Source organism: Diabrotica virgifera, chromosome 8 (genome assembly GCF_917563875.1).
Source record: "Diabrotica virgifera virgifera chromosome 8, PGI_DIABVI_V3a".
In the NCBI taxonomy this organism is placed as follows: Eukaryota; Metazoa; Arthropoda; class Insecta; order Coleoptera; family Chrysomelidae; genus Diabrotica; species Diabrotica virgifera.
The window spans coordinates 111875390-111894031 of record NC_065450.1 but is presented as its reverse complement, the minus strand read 5'-3'; the positions used below and the strand labels follow the sequence as shown (position 1 = coordinate 111894031).

At 35.2% G+C, this 18642-nt stretch overlaps 2 protein-coding genes across 2 annotated transcripts in view; one reads left to right on the top strand and one right to left on the bottom strand.

The window, feature by feature from the left end:
* LOC114336545 (pseudouridine-5'-phosphate glycosidase-like) overlaps window positions 1-18642 on the bottom strand; it is a 261275-nt gene that overhangs the window by 32341 nt on the left and 210292 nt on the right. The gene's annotated exons all lie outside the window — the stretch shown is intronic.
* Window positions 6653-10515, top strand: LOC126889510 (zinc finger MYM-type protein 1-like). Its single transcript, XM_050657852.1, has 2 exons — window positions 6653-6811; window positions 7646-10515. The coding sequence occupies exon 2, from the start codon at window positions 7658-7660 to the stop codon at window positions 10136-10138; it is 2481 nt and encodes an 826-aa protein (XP_050513809.1). The 5' UTR covers window positions 6653-6811; window positions 7646-7657; the 3' UTR covers window positions 10139-10515.

Here is an 18642-nt window from a genome sequence, read left to right as displayed (position 1 = left end):
TATTACAATGTAGTAGCTAAATATTTTTGGCCTAAGGAAATGGGAAAACTGTTTAGTTTTGAAATTAGTTTTTAAAAATAAATATTTTAAAAATTAAAGTAAAATTATTAACTCATTAATCATAAACTTTGTTTTCGATTTATTTATGGACAGCCTTGCTTCAAAACTCACTCATTATATTCGTTCTAACAGCTCTATTACACCAAAAACTCGTACTCGAACAGAAGCTTCAACTAACAGAGGTTACCGCAGTTGCCACAATTCTCTCAATGTATAATCCCTATGTCCAGCCGAACAATTTACGTACTGTATCATATACATTGAATAGTAATGGAGACATTATACCCCCTGCAGAAATCCTACAAATTGTGTTTCTTTATTCCGGTAATGGAATCCCCTCCACTTTGTGAAGTTTTGTTAGGACTCTCTGGTCTTTCTGGTCTTTAGAATTTACACTCACTTACTCCTCCCAGTAACTTGCAAATCAGCAATTTTTTGTGTTGAATGATTAGCGTTCAACCTATCTGATTTATTTTAACCTATGTTTTCTCATTTTGGCATCAAATGGTGCAATCGCTATACTTCCCCCATTCTTAATTCTACTCATACAGTTCACTACACAAATATAAATAAAACAAAAAATATACATAAAACATAAAAATTCTGGATGAAGTGACTACAAATTAAACAGAAGATAAAAATGTTCACCAGCTTCAGTGGTGAACAGTGATAACTAAGTTTTATCATTGGGTGGTTTATCATTGGTTTTATCAAACAATAAAATGGAAGTATTTTTACGATACGACTCAATGGGCAAACTATTTTCGATCTCTATTTGCTAAAGGTGACGATAATGAACCACCAACTTCTGAAGTGACAACAAACGAAGAAATAAGCATTGAAGAAGCAGAGGTAAAGGAAGTATTAACGAAATTAAAAAATAGAAAATCACCATGAGAGGACAGAATATCGAATGAACTCCTAAAGTACGGAGGACAAGATCTGACCAAACAACTATTAAAACTGATTCAAAAAACAATACCTAGAACAAAACAGAACACAACAAGAATGGAGATCAAGCATCATAATACCTCGCTTCAAGAAGGGAAAAAAATCAGATCCGGAAAATTATAGAGAAATTAATTTATTAAACACAACACTAAAATTAACGACCAAAGTGATAACAAACAAACTGAATAAAATTATAACTTTAGCAGAATAACAACAAGGTTTTAGGTCGGAAAGATCATGCACCGACGCTATATTTATAATGAGGCAGGTTCAAGAGAAATCATTAGAATACAAAAAACCGGCATACTTATGTTTCGTGGACCTTAAGAAGGCATTTGACAGGGTTAAATTGAAGGACGTTATGAATTTATTGTACGCAAGAGAGGTACCCCTAGGAATAATTAAAACGATCGAAAATATCTACCAGAACAACACAATTAAAGTAAAAGTAGATGAAGAACTAACTGACCCAATTGAAGCTGGCAATGAGATAAGACAGAGAGACTCCCTGAGTCCTCTATTGTTTAACTTGATCATGGATGAAATAATTAAAAAAGTAAAAACTACAAAAAGATACCAAATGGGAGAAAAACAACTTAAAATAATCTGCTATGCCGACGACGCAATACTAATCTCTCAAAGTAAAGATGATTTACAACGAATGATGTACCAATTTAATATAACTGCTAGAAAATTTAACATGTTAATTTTCCCAAAAAAGACCACATGCATGGTTATAACAACAAATCTAATAAGATGTAAATTAGAGCTGGAGGGTCAGATTATAGAACAAGTTATGAAATTTAAATATCTAGGCATCACACTATCTAGCTACGGAAAGCTCGAAACAGAAGTGTAAGATCAAATGAACAACGCAAACAGAGCCGCAGGTTGCCTTAATGAAACAATATGGAGAACTAAAAATATCGGTAAAGAAGTGAAAGGCAGAATTTATAAAACAGTCATCCGACCAATAATGATATATACGGCAGAAACATGACCTGATACAGAAAGGACAAAAAGAATGCTGCAAACAGCAGAGATGGAAACCCTTCGAAAAGTCGATGGTAAGACACTATGGGATAGAGCTAGAAGTGCATATGTACGACGGAGATGCAAGGTGGACAATATTAATAACTGGGTAAAAAACATAAGAGTAGAATGGAACGACCAGATAAGCCGAATGACAACAAACATAGTAAGGACAGCGAGAGATACGTATAGGAAGACGATCAGTGGGAAGAACACGAAAACGATAGAATGGCAACTTACTGGAGGCACATTTAAAAACAGACAGAGTCATGTCTACATAAAAAGAAGAAGAAGACACAATGTGAAGAAAACACGGACCATGTTATCTTTTTTAATTCTTAAAATTTAAAATAAAGTAAAATATAAATATCATGATTAGGGAAATCCTCTGTTTAAACAGAGTAAGACTAGTTGTATTTTCTATTATATTTGGGTACAATATTTTCTAATAAAACTAATTATTTATTAAATTCGAGAATATTTTGAGCATATTTTGTAAATAAATATCTCAATTTTATCTTCTTCGCAGTTGTGCAGTGCAGAATATTATTATTATTTTACAATAAAACCATTATCTGCTAGCAGTAATAATACATAGTTTTAAAATGTTTCAGTTTTTGGCAATATACCCTTAGTGCTAATATTTAAAAAAAGATATATAAGACCCAAAATGATAACTGTCAAGTTAAAATTCATAATATTTCAGTACGCTTTTCGTGCCTAGAATTTCCGAGTATGTCGGAAATCTTGACTTATTCAAATACCTACATAAATCCTAAACTATCTGATTTAAAATATATACATGTAATACTAAACGGTATGCAATCATTTGTAACCAAACTTGTAGGTAGCACAAAAGTATTAGCCCAATAAATGCCCAATTAGCAAAGTTGAAATTGTACCTTTGGTTGCTTTTGCTTGGAAAATAACAGTACCCCTTCTCGAGGGTGAAAAACGCGCGTTTAAAATTAATCCGGAAATGGATAAATTGACTAATTCTAAGCAACTTTCGTTCTATAGTGTTCTTTAAAAAAGTCACTATTTTCGAGTTATTTGCGATTGAAAATGTTTATTTTTCGACAAGAAAATCACGTTTTCTCAGGCGGTTTTTCGCCAATAACTCAAAAAGTACCTGAGTATTTTACCGAAAAAAATATTCTTGGTAAAAATGTAGCTCATAGAAAAACAAAAAAGTGTGGTGCATTAATGAAGTCTATCCAATAAAAGCAAAGTTATACGTTCCTATTTGTCAAATTCGAAATCGAATATGTCAACGTGAAAGCACCAAAAAATTAAGCACTTCATTGGAAAAACCCATTGAACCTTTTTTAACGTGTTTAAAAAAAGCTTTATTTTTATTATTTATAAAAGCTTCCAGCATCAAAACTAAGCAAGTTAGACTTAAAATAAGGTTGGCTCCTTTTTTTGGTAAAAAAAAAAATCGTGAAAATCTCCCCTATTTAGAACCACAAATAAAATTAATCGTTATCGCTTTACAAACAATGTATTTTACTTATATATTTTCTATAAGATCTGTGAGTTTCACCGGTTTAAAGTACCTTTTTTAGTACTGTTGGAGGGGCTTGAACGAGTCACTAATCACGAGTACACGCCAACTTTGAATAGCCATTTCTTAACCAATTTTTGTCTATCGGAAAAACAAAATGAAACTAGCATATTTACAAAAGTAAAACATTTTTCTACTCTTTGAGATTTTTCGTATCGTCAATACTTTTTTGAAAGTATTATAACAATAAGTTATTTTGAAAAAAGAGCATTTTTCCGAAATTTTTAGAAAAATTTTTTTTACTATAAAACCAAATTTTTTTAAAACTAAGCACTTTGTACCGGTCAAACTTACAGATCGTATAAATAATACACATACATATAAAGTAAATGGTGAAATGGTAATGATTAATTTTATTTAAGGTGCTAAACAGGGGATATTGTCACGATTTTTTTTTTTTCACCAAAAAAAGGGGCCAACTTTATTTTGAACGTAACTCGCTTAGTTTTGAAACTAGAAACTTTTACAAAAAAAATAAATTAAAAATTTCTTTAATTAATTTAAAAAAATTTAATAAGTCTTTCCCGAAAATTGCTTCATTATTTGGTTATTTCACGTTGAAATATTCGATTTCGAATTTGACGAACAAGAACATATTTTATACGAGCTACAACTTTGCTTTCACTGGGTTTATAGACTTTGTTAATACACTATTTTTTTATGGGCTACAGTTTTGCTAAGGATATTTTTTCGATGAAATTCTTATTTTTTGAGTTATTTGCGAAGAACCGCCTAAACACGTGGTTTTTTTGTTGAAAAATAAAAATTTTTACTCGCAAATAATTCAAAAAGTATTAACTTAATTTAAAAACTCTATAGAACAAAAGTTACTTAGAATTAGTCAATTTATCCATTTTCGGACTTATTTTGAACTTGTGTTTTTCACCCCCAGAAGAGGTGACTTTTACCCCAAGTCAAAGCAATCAACGGCACAAGTTCAACTTTGAAGTAGAGGGTAAGTAGAACCTAAATCCAGATTTTCATGCAATTCGAAGTTGACCCTAAAAATTATACTACAAAACGGTAATTTACTGAGCTATGCAGTATGGCGCAAATATACATATTTATTTTATTTTGAATTAAATAAATTACATACATTCTTCTTTTTTTGTCAAATAATTAAATTTAAAAAAGTTTGGACACCCTCTATAAATAATTAAGTAAATGTTTATATTACTGAATAGAGAATTGAATCACCTTTTAAATGAGCTTATGTCATCACGCCCAGATAGATGACGTCACTAGTATGCCATATTATTCAAAATATTAAAATTTAAAAATAAAAATCGACCTGTTTCGGGAATTTTCCTTAAAGTCGCCGGTTTACGAAATAACGAATTGATTTCTTTCATTTGCACCATACTGTATATATTATTTCATGGCATAAAAATTTGAAATCGACCTGTTTCGGGGATTTTCCTTAAAGTCGCCGGTTTACGAAATAACGAATTTATTTCTTTCATTTGCACCATACTGTATTGTTGTGATCTTATTTATTTATATGTGATGATATTCTTATATGTAATTTAATTTAATTAATGCATTAATGATAATCTAATTAATCAACCAGATCACATACCAATATGTTTTCAATCTCAGGGCGAATTATAAATTACTTACTTACTTTCGTGACTTCTAAGTATTTCTCAGTGGTTCCTAATCGGGATAGGAAAAAAATAAAATAATACACACATATGGATTACAATTATAAATCAATATTTTGTTTATTTTATATAAATGGCAATTACTGCTTAATATTTGTTATATCTTATATTTATTTAATATAAACATTTAAAAATGGGAATCTTATTTCCTTTTGGTTTCCAATTTAAAACTTTTAATTAATAATGAAACTATTAGGATTTATTAGCAACAAATTGATTTAAGTTTGATGAAAATCTTCTGATATTAGCGATTATGTTCTTCAATTTTTAATGTGGTATTTAATACAAAAACCCATACATTCATGTCCTGACAAATGAGACTGACCTTTATCTGGTGAACTGCGAATGTCCTCACACTAAACCCGTTTCCTCCTACCCTTGGTTGCGATGAAAAACTCGTCCAGGCCTCCAGTAATGTTCTCCTTTGAAAACTACCTCGTATAGCTCTCGTTCATGCTTTTCTCGTGATGCCGTGTTCTACCTTTTTCGAACCACTTCAATCAGCTACCGGGACACTCTTTGCTCAAGGAGATTCTTTTCTCTCGACTCGGCCTACCTCTCGCTCCCCTTGGGTACTCAACACTCACGGAACTACCGGCTTTTTCACTCTTCGTACACTACCATCTACCACTGGACTTCTCCTCTCGACAGCTCAAAACATTCTGCTCTCTCATCCTCATTCAATCCCCTACTTTCTCAATATCCCTTCCAGATTCAAAAATCAACATTCCACCACAAATTTTAATTCGCCGTATTCCTCAATACCAACTTTTAATCTTTCTAAATATGTTTAATGGATTTCAAGAAAAAATAATAATTTCCCAATTTAAACTTACTTTCTACTTTTTACAAAACTTAATGACCTATTATCTATTTCACTGAGTCTTATTTAGCGTAGGCTAATGATCGAGTCTTCCGCGAAACACTATAATGGTCCGCGTCACTCAACTTGTTTATCTTAGCAGGGCTGGATTTACATAAGGGCTGAATGGGCTATAGCCCAGGGCGGCAGATTTCAGGGGGCGGCAAAATTAGATAAAAATAAAAAAAAATTATTCAAAAAGTTAAAAATATGTGAAAAAATACTTGTAATAATTTGTAAAATAACAATTTGTAAATTAGAATTAAAAAAAAATCATTCACTTAATATATTCTATTTATTTTGTAGTTCTAACGTAACGTTAATGAAATATAGTATGTTCCTTGACGCAACAGTATTCGCGCGCCGCGCGCAACTAGTCAGCCGACGGGCTCTGAGGCTTTGAGGTTTGGAGGTATCGTTTGAAGTAGCCGAGCCCGCCGCCGCCCGTCGGCGCCGTCAGGCTAGGTCGCCGCTCCCCTCCCTTACTATCACTGCCCCCCCCCCCCTACAGTGGTTGGCAACCACCGTACGCCACGCGCCGCCGCTCCGCGCTTCCGATATCAGTCAGTTCAGTTGTTCAGTTTGTGTTGGTGGTTTACTCTGACTTTATAGGTTATGTGTGACAGTTTATGAGTGTATTGTTTTCTGAAATACTTTTAATTGAAGATAAGACAGGTAAGTCAAAGAGTTTAGTATACAATCATTTTATTTCATTTTTGATTTAAACACCAAAAAGCGCTATCCCGTTATTCTGATTAGCTTATAAGGGAAATTTATCAAGTCGTCCTAACTGCTTAACTTCTAACCCTAACCACATATTTTCAGGCCACTTGTATAAATATTTTTTTGTAAAGTCTTTTATTTATACAGTAATTTATTTATATGAAAAGATTTTTTTGCTCATATATTACAGTTCGCCCAAAGTATCTGTGCACATGACTAGCCATTCAAAAAACATTCAAAATATTTCCATACAACAACACAGAACTGTGTAAGCCAAATAATAATGGAAATAAACAGTTTTTTCTCTCTATCGTCCTCAGTAGACATGTTTTTCATCGGCTGCCTAAAACTTTAAGGTCGTGTTGTGATGACAGCAGAAGGAACCAATAACTAATGTTTTTAGAAAAGAGCCCACTCTCCATTTAACTAATGTTATTACAGCTGTTACAGTCAAGTGCACAGATACTTTGGGCGAACTGTACGTGATCCAGTAACAACCGTGCTCGTATAAAACCTTTATAAAACCCAGGCAGTAGGCCTACAGTAGAGTCCCGCTCTTGGATAATTAATAAACCTTGTAAAACATACGTTACTACATAGTGCTTAAAGTAGTCCTTCAGAATAGTTTCCATTTTTTCTTTACATTTGTTTTTAACAGTTAAAATTGAAGTTCTTAGTTTTGTGTTATGTAATTAATCAATTATTTTTGTAGACATAACATCCTAAACTATTTATACTTTTTCTACTACAGAAATACTTTATACTACAGAAATATTTTATTTTCAGAAAATATTAACGATGAGTGATGGGCGGAAACGATTGAGTGGTTCTGGCTACCGAAACGAAGCTCAGAAAAAACTGGAAAAACAAAGAGAAGTAGTAGAAAAAACCGCAAAGATATCAAATTTTTTTAAGAAAAGCAACTCTCAAGATGAAAACTTAAAATGTACTCCTACCGACGACAATGTCACTCCGTGCGGTAGTGGTAGGCCTAATTATGGTCAGACTCACGTAAAAGAAGGTGATGATGCTCTTAATGACGCTGAAGCATCGATTAAGGAACCAGAGCGTCCATCCTCATCACGGTCTTCAAATGAAGATAAGGTGATACCGTATCCTTTGGATGTTAAAATTGTGGATGACCCAGCTTTGTGGGAGATAAATGACCGTACTCGTGAATATGTGGTTACGAGAGGAATCAACCAAAACATAGATGAAATGGATTTATCACGGTCAAAAAGATTAATTGGAGGGCAAAATCGATATTTATCTAAGTCCCTTCTGAAAACAAAGCTGATAAACGGCAAAGAGATGAAAAGATCCTACTTGATGTATTCCGAGAGCAGTGGCAAATTGTATTGTGTTCCCTGCCAATTATTTGGTGGCACAAGAAAACTTGCGAAAGAAGGTTGTGATGACTGGAAGCATGGCAATGACATTTTGAAATCGCATGAAAATTCCTCTGACCACAAAACATGTGTATTGGTAATGAAAACCAGGATGTCATCAAAGGGAATACAATCACTGCTCACCAGTCAAATTGAAGACGAGCAAAACTACTGGCGCAATGTACTGAAGAGAGTGGTTGCAGTAGTTAAATCCCTAGCAGCTGCAGGTCTTCCTTTAAGAGGGCACGATGAGAAATTCGGGTCATTGTCAAACAGTGGCAATTTCATCTTGTGTCTAGAATTGATTGCCGAATTTGACCCATTCATAGCTGAGCACATCGCTAAATATGGAAATCCCGGACAGGGTCATACTTCATATTTATCCTCGACTACTTATGAAGAGTTTGTAAAACTAATGGCCCATAAAGTCGTGAAAGAAATAGTAGAAGAAGTTAAAGTAGCGAAATATTTTTCTATTATTGTAGATTCTAGCCCAGATATTACGCATACAGACCAACTCGCAATAGTCCTTCGGTATGTGTTACCTAACGGAAAGTCCGTTGAAAGATTTCTTTGTTTTCTTTCATCAGTTGGCCACAGATCAGAAGCTCTGTTTGATGCAGTTATTAAAGTTCTGGCCGAAAATGAAATTGATATTGAAAACTGTAGGGGTCAGCCATTGGATAATGCATCGAATATGTCCGGTAGGTATACTGGCTTACAAGCCAGGATTCGTGAGGTTAGCCCTTCTGCCATGTATACTCCATGCTCTGCACACTCTCTTAATTTAGTTGGAGACAACGCTGCCAGCTGTTGTACAGAAAGTACTAATTTCTTCTTACTTCTTCAAAACCTTTACGTTTTTTTCACAAGCTCTACCAAGCGATGGGAAATATTGAAAGAATTATTGGTGAAAAAAGAGAATGTTAGTTTAAAGAAATTATCAGACACTCGTTGGTCCGCACGTGATGATGCTTGTCAAAGCCTTAACAGAGACTGGAATGAAGTAATTGAGGCACTCACCGTCATATCAAATGATGAGAATGAGAAACCTAAAACAAGATGTGAAGTTTCTGGATACCTTCAGCAAATACAACGGCTAGAAACAGCGATTCTCTCTATTTTGTGGGGAGACTTGTTATCTAGGTTCAACCTGACAAGTAAAAAGCTACAGTCAACATACGTCGACCTATCAACTGTCGCAAAACTCTATGAGTCATTAATAGAATATGTTAACAGTATTCGAGATGAGTTTGAAATCTATGAAAATGGAGCCCTTGAGAAGGCTGGTATTGCTGAGTACGAAGACCAGACCAGAAGAAAAAAGAAACGAAAGCTTTTAGCGGGCGAAACCAGAGATAATGAAACTGAGCTCAGTGGTGGAATTGCATTTAAAACCAACACTTATCTCGTCATCGTTGACAGGCTCATATCCGAATTGACCAGAAGAAAGGAAGTGTACAGTTTGCTTAGCGCAAGATTTGATTTTTTAATCAGTGGAGCAACTATGAACAGTAATGACATAAAAGATAATGCAGCGAGGTTGAGCAAAGAATATCCTAATGATTTGCCAGATGCGGAAGAATTCGGCAATGAATGTCTACATTTCTTTGGATTCATTAAAACCATCGACAAAGAAGATCGCCCAAAGACATTCCCCACTTTTTGCGAGCTTCTTTATGATAACGATCTGCAAGATTTGTATCCATACGTTAACATTGCCCTAAGGATATTTTCTACAATGCCAGCATCTAACTGCTCGGCTAAAAGATCTTTTTCCGTACTCCGTAGGATAAAGAACTACTTGAGGTCAACAATGTCACATGATCGTTTGAATTGGTCGGCAGTTTTGTCAATCGAATCCGATATGACAAAAAAAAATAAATTATGATGACATCATCGATTTGTTTGCAGCTAATCAGTCAAGAAGGAAAAAGTTTTGAAGTAAATTGTTTCATGTGAACTTCGTCCATGCAACGTTGTGCAAAATAAGGAGTTACTTTTATAATGTGATGTTTAGGGGAAATTGTTACAGTAATCGGTTAGGTCGTATCTGGTAGGAATATATGTATCTCTTTTGTTATACTATTTGAAATGAATATTTGTTTTTTTGATACGATTTAATGCTTAGCAAATAGGCAACTTTCTGAATGACGTATTTGGTAGGAAAATTAGGAAAACACGTCTCTTTTATTTGTTAGGCTGACTTTTTGATGTATGACCTTGTAATGAATGTGAGTTTTATTTAATACACTATAAGAATTACAACTCAATTAATTATCGTCCAGAATTTCATTTTCTCCCGTTTCCTTTTTAGTATTTTAATTTTTAATTTAATACGTGCAAATTACAAAATAATAAATTTTAGATGACCTTAATTCTAAGTCTAAGTATTCTAATTGTATTGAAATTCCTAAATACATCTTCTTAAATCTATTGATTAAATCCAACAGGAATTTTTCGATTAATTCATGATCTTTTTAATAAATTGCCAGTTGATAAAAATGTTGGAACATACGTTATCATACTTTATGGTAAAAACAATAACTGCAACTATAAGAAGCGTAACTTCAATGTTGACAGTTCAACCTATGTTATTTGAGCTTACTACAAGCTTAGCGTGGCCGCCTCGCCGCCGCCGACGCAACGTCGCGTCGGTCCATCACGGTACCGAGGTAATCCTACATGGTTCCCGGGGGGAGGGGGGGGGGGCGGCAATTTGTAGATAGCCCAGGGGCGGCAAATCTTCAAATCCGCCTCTGTATCTTAGGCGCATTGTTACCGAGTTTCGTACACTTCTTCGAATCACTTTCTTAAAAACTAAATATAATAATTTGTTGTATACAGGTTGTTCTAAATTTACATGCCCGTGGCTGAGAAAATTGAAGATCTTTTATATTAATTTGAATTTTGCTTATAATTATAAATTTTAATTCTCCTATCAAATAGGAATATAACAGTATATATTAGTTCATGGCATAAAAATTTGAATAGACATTTTTCAACAAAAAAAAGTGGACCAATAAATAATTTTCATTGAGAAAATTAACAACTGATATAGTTAAAAGTTGTATCAAAAACCTTTAGTTTAATACTAATATTTCTTGTATTGAAAATTATAAATATATTATGTAAGTAGTGCATAAGATTAAAAACTCGAGTTATTTTTACTAACAATGGAGTAACTAACAGACTAAAAAAAAATGCCGTGACCAAAAAAAGATGTATATACAGCATATAAAATTAATGCAGATGCTGAAAAATATAGGAATAGATGACAAAGATATTCGTGTAATGGAATCAAACTGCTATCGTATACCCATACAACGAGAAGTCAGACAAGGTTGTATTTTGTCGCCAACATTGTTTAATGTTTACTCGGACCAGTTATTTAAAGACACTTGAGAGATAGCCATATGGAATAAAAATAGACGGGGAACTGCTTAATGTGATCAGATACGCGGACGATACACTAATGCTGTCAAATAATATTGAAGGTCTTCAAATTCTGCTTGATCGTGTTCACAAGAAACTCCAACTCCGTGTTTCACAAGAAAATAAACTCCAATGAAACCAAATTTTTAGTTTTAGACGTGATCCACATCCAGCTGCAGAGCTTTAATTAAATGGAGTCCAAGTTGAGAGATCAGACATAGAAATAAAACGCACAATAGCAATGACTAAAACTACTTTTATGAAAATGAAGTCATTTCTTTGCAATAATTATCGTAGTTTGGAACTAAGACAAAGAATAGTTAAGTGCTATGTTTGGTCGGTACTGCAGAAGTGTAGACGCTAAAATTATCGATCATGAACAGATTTGAAGCATTAGAATTGTGGATTCATAGACGGATGCTGAAGATACCTTGGACAGCAAGAAAAACTAATGAAGAAGTACTAAGGAGGGTTAACAAAGATAGAGAACTGCTAAAGACTGTTAAACACCGGAAAATGTCTTATCTGGGACATATAGTGAGGGTAAATCGATATAAAATATTACAGCTGATTCTTAAAGGAGAATAGAGGGCCGTAGAGGTGCAGGAAGAAAACAAGTTTCTTCGTTAAAAAACATTCGTAAATGGACTCAGATATCAAATGCAGGATAATTATTCCATATTGTAGAAGATCAAGAAGCGGTGTTCAACGGTGTTCGCCAACGTCGGATAATTCTGATAAGGTACGTGAATAAGAAGAAGGTAATAGAACAAACAATAAATTTTATTTATCTGGGGAGAGAGATATCAATCTCAAGCAACATATAAAACACATTTAATTTTTCATCATGGTAGGGTTCAAAAACCCACCATTTTAATTAGAAGCAACTCGCAGAATACCCATGTAAAAGTCTCATGTGCTATTCTGAATGTTTTTTAACCTTTTTTACAACTTTTTAAATTTAAAATTCAACCTCAACCAAGTTTTCAAAAGGTACATAAGGAATTTTTTCACAATTTTTTTTAATACAAAAAATGGGATCCCTTTCTTTATAGTGGTCCTTAAATATTTGACCATAGCTCTGAAGATGGCACTTCAAAAATACTTTTCTTTTTCCAGTCGTTTAGTTTTCATAAGTGTGTAAAAAACATATCAGTCTTTACAATAATTATCAAAAAAAGACTGGAGGCTGTTAGACTTTTATCAGATTAGAGAACAAGCTGGATTTATGTAGATAGGGATACACCACTAACGCCACTTACTAGTGACAAAGAACTGAAGTGATAAAGAAGTCTGCAGAATGTGGACTACGAGAAAGCAATCGATATCATAAGCCAGCAGAAAATGTTAAAAGCATTGACAGAATGCCAAATAGACCCCCGCTATACTAACATAATATATCTACCAAAATGCTACGGCTAGTGTAAGACTCCCTGAACAAAAAACAAATAAATTCTGTATGCAGCGAGGAGTACGACAATGAGACACCGTCTTTCCAAAGTTATCCACGACACATTTAGAACGTAAGATTTGAACGAGTATGGTATCACGTAAATGGAGAGAAGGTCAATAATTATTAATAAACAGACATGTGACATGTGAGCTCCACCAGAAGCACATAAGATTAACTTGGACAGCGTTTGGTAAATTAAACTTATTCATATGCCTCAAAAGGAAAATTTTTGAGTAGTGTGTATTACTTGTACACACGCAGAGTGTATTCCATATGGAACGGAAACATTAACACTTACAGAAAGGTAGTGAACAAGATCCTCGTGACTCAGAGGCCTCTGGAGCGCCATATGTTAGGTGTCTCTTTAAAAGATTGAGCCCCAGATAAATAAATACGTCGTAGAACAAAACAACATCGTGTAACAAACAACTCTATCCAAATAATCACATCGTTTAAGTGGAATTGGGCAGGTCTCGTCGCCAGATTATCAGACAACCGATGGACAAAACGTATTATCGAATGGAGGCCACGACGAGAAACACTAAGGAGCAGAGGACGCCCACCAACCAAAAGGACTGACCATCTGAAGCGTATTATCAGTAACTGGTTACAAGACGCATAAGACAGAGATAGATGGAAAGAGTTGATGGAGACCTATGTTCTGAAATCAGTATTCATGATTCATAACATGATGATTTTTTCAATGTTAATATCTTGATTTCTTCTCGCCAAGAAGAAGAAAACAATGCCAGATGAATGGAAAGAAACCAAGGGGTTTTTGTACCAATCTACAAAAAAGGAAACAAAAAGCAATTTATTAACTACCGGAGAATAACACTCCTTAATACCACCTACAAAGTACTCGCAAACATCCTGCTAGAAAGAACCAAAACGTGCACAGAAGGAATCGTTGGGGATTATCATAGACCAAGGCATTTAGCACAAAATAAATAATTTTTTAAATACAGCACCTAGAGACTTGCAGTTTTTTGCATTATGTTCAGGATGACGTCAGGAAAAAAGTCTATTATTTAAAAATGGGTGGAAATGCATAACTGCACTGTAAAGTGCATAAAATGCATCCAAAATTGCATAAATATAAAAATAAAGTCAAAATCAGTATACTAAGGAACAAAATTTATTATCTAGGGGGTTTTTGGGGTCACTGAATACGATTACGCCATCAGAACTGACCTCTGGATCACCTGGTGCTCAAGGTCATGGCAAAAGACGTCATCCTCTGGAGTTTCGATGATTTTCGGCATTAAATCGATGCAAACGGATTACTCACGGGTTTTAGGGGTCACTAAATACGAATATGTCATCAGAATTGACCTCCGGAGTACCTAGTGCCCAGGGTCGCTACTAAGGCACGTCATCTTCTGGAGTTTTGAGGGATTTCGGCACTAAATTGATGCAACTGGACTATTCAGGGGGTTTTTGAGGTAGTTACACACGAATATGCCATCAGAATAGACCTCTTGATCACCTGGTGCCCAAGGTCACTGCAATGGACGTCATCTTCTGGATTTTCGAGGGTTTTCGGCTTAAAATGGATGCAAATGATTTACTCGGTGGGTTTTTGAGGTCGCCAAACACGAATATGCCATTAGAACAGACCCATGGGGCACCTGGTGACCATGGTCACTGCAAGGGACTGACTGTGCTATTCAATTTTCTTACTTATGTATATATAAAATTTATAAATACTTTATTTATATCTGACAATATTTTTTCTTTATTTATTTCCAGATCGATTTACTATATTCTATTATGACAATGTTATTATGCGTTGGCGTTATTATTGATCATCATGATCACTAGATATTCCAGAATCCTTCATCTACGTCATACTCGTGTTCACCAACCCCAAAAACCCAGAAGTACTTTGTTTGTATGAGTTTTATACCGAAAACTCACGCAACTTCAGAAGATAACGTGCCTTGGGCACCGGGTGCTCCAGTGTGTGTTCTAACGGCGTATTCGTATTCAGCAATACCAAAAAGCCATTAGAAATCCGTTTGAATTCATTTAGTACCGAAAACTTTCGAAACTCAAGAAGATGGCGTGCCCTAGGTACCAGCTGGTCCGGTGTCTGTTCTGATCGCATATTCGTGTTCAGCAACCCCAAAAGCCTATAAGTAATCGGTTTGCGTCAATATAGTACCGAAAAACCTCTCCGAGGATGGCGCCCCTTGCAGTGACCGCGGGTACCAGGTGCTACGATGGTCTGTCTTGATCGCATGTTCAAGTTTAACGACTTTAAAAAAACCCCGAGTAATCCATTTTCATCAATTTAATGCCGAAATCCCTCAAAACTTCAGAAGATGACGTCTCTTGCAGTGACCTTGGGCACCAGGTGCACAAGGTGTCGATTCTGATGGCATATTCGTGTTTAGCAACCTCAAAAACCCTCCAGTAATCCATTTGCATCAATTAAATGCAGAGAATCTTCGAAACCCCAGAAGATGACGTATCCTAGTAGCGATCCTCGGCACCAGGTACTCCGGAGCTCAGTTTTGATGACATATTCGTGTTTACCGACCCCAAAAAACCAGTGAGTAATCCGTTTACATCAATTTATTGCCGCAAACACTCGAAACTCCAAAAGATTACGTGCCTTAGTAGCCATCTTTGGCACCAGGTTCTCCGGAGTTCAATTCTGATCGCATATTCGTGTTTGGCGACCCCAAAAACCCGTAACTAATCCATTTGCATTAATTTAATACCGAAAGCCCTCGAAACTCAAGAAGATGACGTCCCTTGCAGTGACATTGCGCACCAGGTAATCCGGTGGTCTATTCTGATGGTATATTCGTGTTTAGCGACCTTAAAAACCCCCCGAGTAATCCGTTTGCACCAATTTGATACCGAAAACCCTCGAAACCCCAGAAGATGACGTCCCTTGCCGTGACCTTGGGCACCAGGTGATCCAGTGGTCTGTTCTGATGGCAGATTCGTATTGAACCACCTTAAAAAACCCCCGAATAGTCCAGTTGCATCAATTTAGTGCCGAAATCCCTTGAAACTCCAGAAGATGACGTGCCTTAGTCGCGACTCTGGGCACCAGGTACTCCGGAGGTCAATTCTGATGGCATATTCGTACTTAGCGACCCCTAAAACCGGCGAGTAACGCGTTTGCATCGATTTAATGCCAAAAACCATCGAAACTCCAGAAGATGACGTCTCTTACAGTGACCTTGGGCACCAGGTGATCCGAAGGTCAGTTCTGATGGCGTAATCGTAATCAGTGACCCCAAAAACCCCCCAAATAATAAATTTTGTTCCTTAGTATATTGATTTTGACTTTATTTTTGTATTTATGCAATTTTTGATGCATTTTATGCACTTTACAGTGCAATTATGCATTTCCACCCATTTTTGAATAGTAGACTTTTTTCCTGGCGTCATCCTGAACGCAATGCAAAAAACTGCAGGTCTCTAGGTGCTGTATTTAAAAAATTATTTATTCGGGTGTTTTTAGTGCTAAATGCCCTGGTCTATCAATGCGGATTATCAATTAGACTCTACTATTGACTAGATATTCACAATAAAACAAGTAATGGAAAAGTTCTGAGAGTTTTATCGTGAGCTTCATCAGATGTTCATAGATTTTAAACAAGCATTTGATAGAGTATGCAGGGCCAGACTTTGTACAGCGATACAAGAATTTGGCTTTCCCAAAAAACTAGTCAGTTTGATACGGATGTGTATGGAATGCTTACGATGTAAGGTGAGAGTTGGACAACAATACTCGGAGACATTTGAAATGAATAATGGACTAAAACACGGAGATAAACTTTCACCACAACTCTTCGACTTAGCTATGGAACACATAATCAGAAGTACAGCAATCGAAAAACTAACTACAGTATTTCATCGAGAAGGGCCAAACTTACTGTTGTCATTTGTAGACGATATCGATCTAATATGAAACACCCGATTAAGGATGAAGGAGACTTTCGTTAGGTTCGAGAAGGAAACAGAGAAGATGGGCTCTTAATCAATGAAAATAAAACGAAATCTACGTAAATGAGCAGCAATAACCAAAGCAGATACAGGATCGGTCAGAACATCACCATTGATGACTTTACCTTTAAGCGCGTTAGAGAATTAAAATATCTTGGATAACAACAATAACTGAAGACAATAACGGATTACAAGAAAAAAACAATAGGATACAGGTCCGGTAACAGATCTCTTTATGCACTTCAAAACCTTATAAAATCGAAACAGCTAATAAGACGAACGAAGATACAACTATAATATAAAATAATCATACGACCCGTAGTGATGTATAAGAGCGAAAGGTGGACGATAACAAATGCAAACGAGGACAGACTACGTGTACAGGAAAGAAAAATCCTAAGGAAGATCTTTGGGCCTGTGCTTGATGAAGCAGCAGGACAATAATATAAGATAAGAACTAATAAAGAGCTCGAAGAACTATACCCAGGCGCTAACATAATAAAATAAATAAAGTCCAGAAGACTCCAATGGGCAAGACACCTCAGAAGACATTCTGACCAAATAACAGTAAGGCTGGTATGGGAAGAAGTCTTAACTGGAAGAAGACCACGTGGACGCCCTCGACTCTGGTGGTGAGATAATATAGCAGGAGATCTGAAAGCGGATGGGCGTGGAGAACTACATAGCGATTGCTCAAGACAGAGAAGAGTGGAGGCATGTTGTCAAGTCGGCTAAAACCCACGAAGGGTTGTAACGCCACGGAGTAAATAAGTAATGCCTTGATTTGTGATGAAATGAACTTTATGAGGTTTTGTTTTCTGTATCAAGGTGACAGTAGTAAACTAAAAATTGTGCATGCATACATCCCCAATACTCTGGGCTAATTAGCAAAATGCTTGGAAAAGTTATTTACCAGCAATTTTATTGCTGGAATCGAATTATAAGGTCCTATTATTAATAATATAGATATGCAAAGTCCGCAGATAGTATGCTACTTTTTTTATAAACAAAATGGCGCCGACAAATCGTGTTTTTTTCAATTATTGCTCTATAACTCCGAAGATTTTACCTTTATAACAAAAACACCCATATGTATAAAAATTCACCGCAATTCAATTCTGCATAGAGCTATATTTTTACCGATTTGCTCCGACGAAAATTTTCCTCGGAAAATGCGGGTTTTCCCAACAAAATATCTAATTTTCAAATAAAGTTTTAGGTAAGTAATTATTTATCAATAATTAAATAACTTAGTGACATAAAAGCTTTCTTGGTATGGATTGTAATTCCAGAAGCCGGTGAAAATTAAACGAATATTTTAGCAACAATTCAATTGTTAATTAACAATTTACGATCGCAATAATAACCAAAATAATCACGATATATTGATCAAACTTATAACGATTATAAAGATGAGATGCTTATTTAATATTTTATTGACAAAATATAAATTTTTCGTTTTTTTTTGCATAATCTATAAATTTTGAAAAAAAAATAGTTATAATACTCTGGTCTAATTAGCAAAGTACAAGGAAAGG

Bases quoted from the DNA above. Each gene is read 5' to 3' on its own strand.
- LOC126889510 (XM_050657852.1), top strand. From the start codon at position 7,658: ATGAGTGATGGGCGGAAACGATTGAGTGGTTCTGGCTACCGAAACGAA.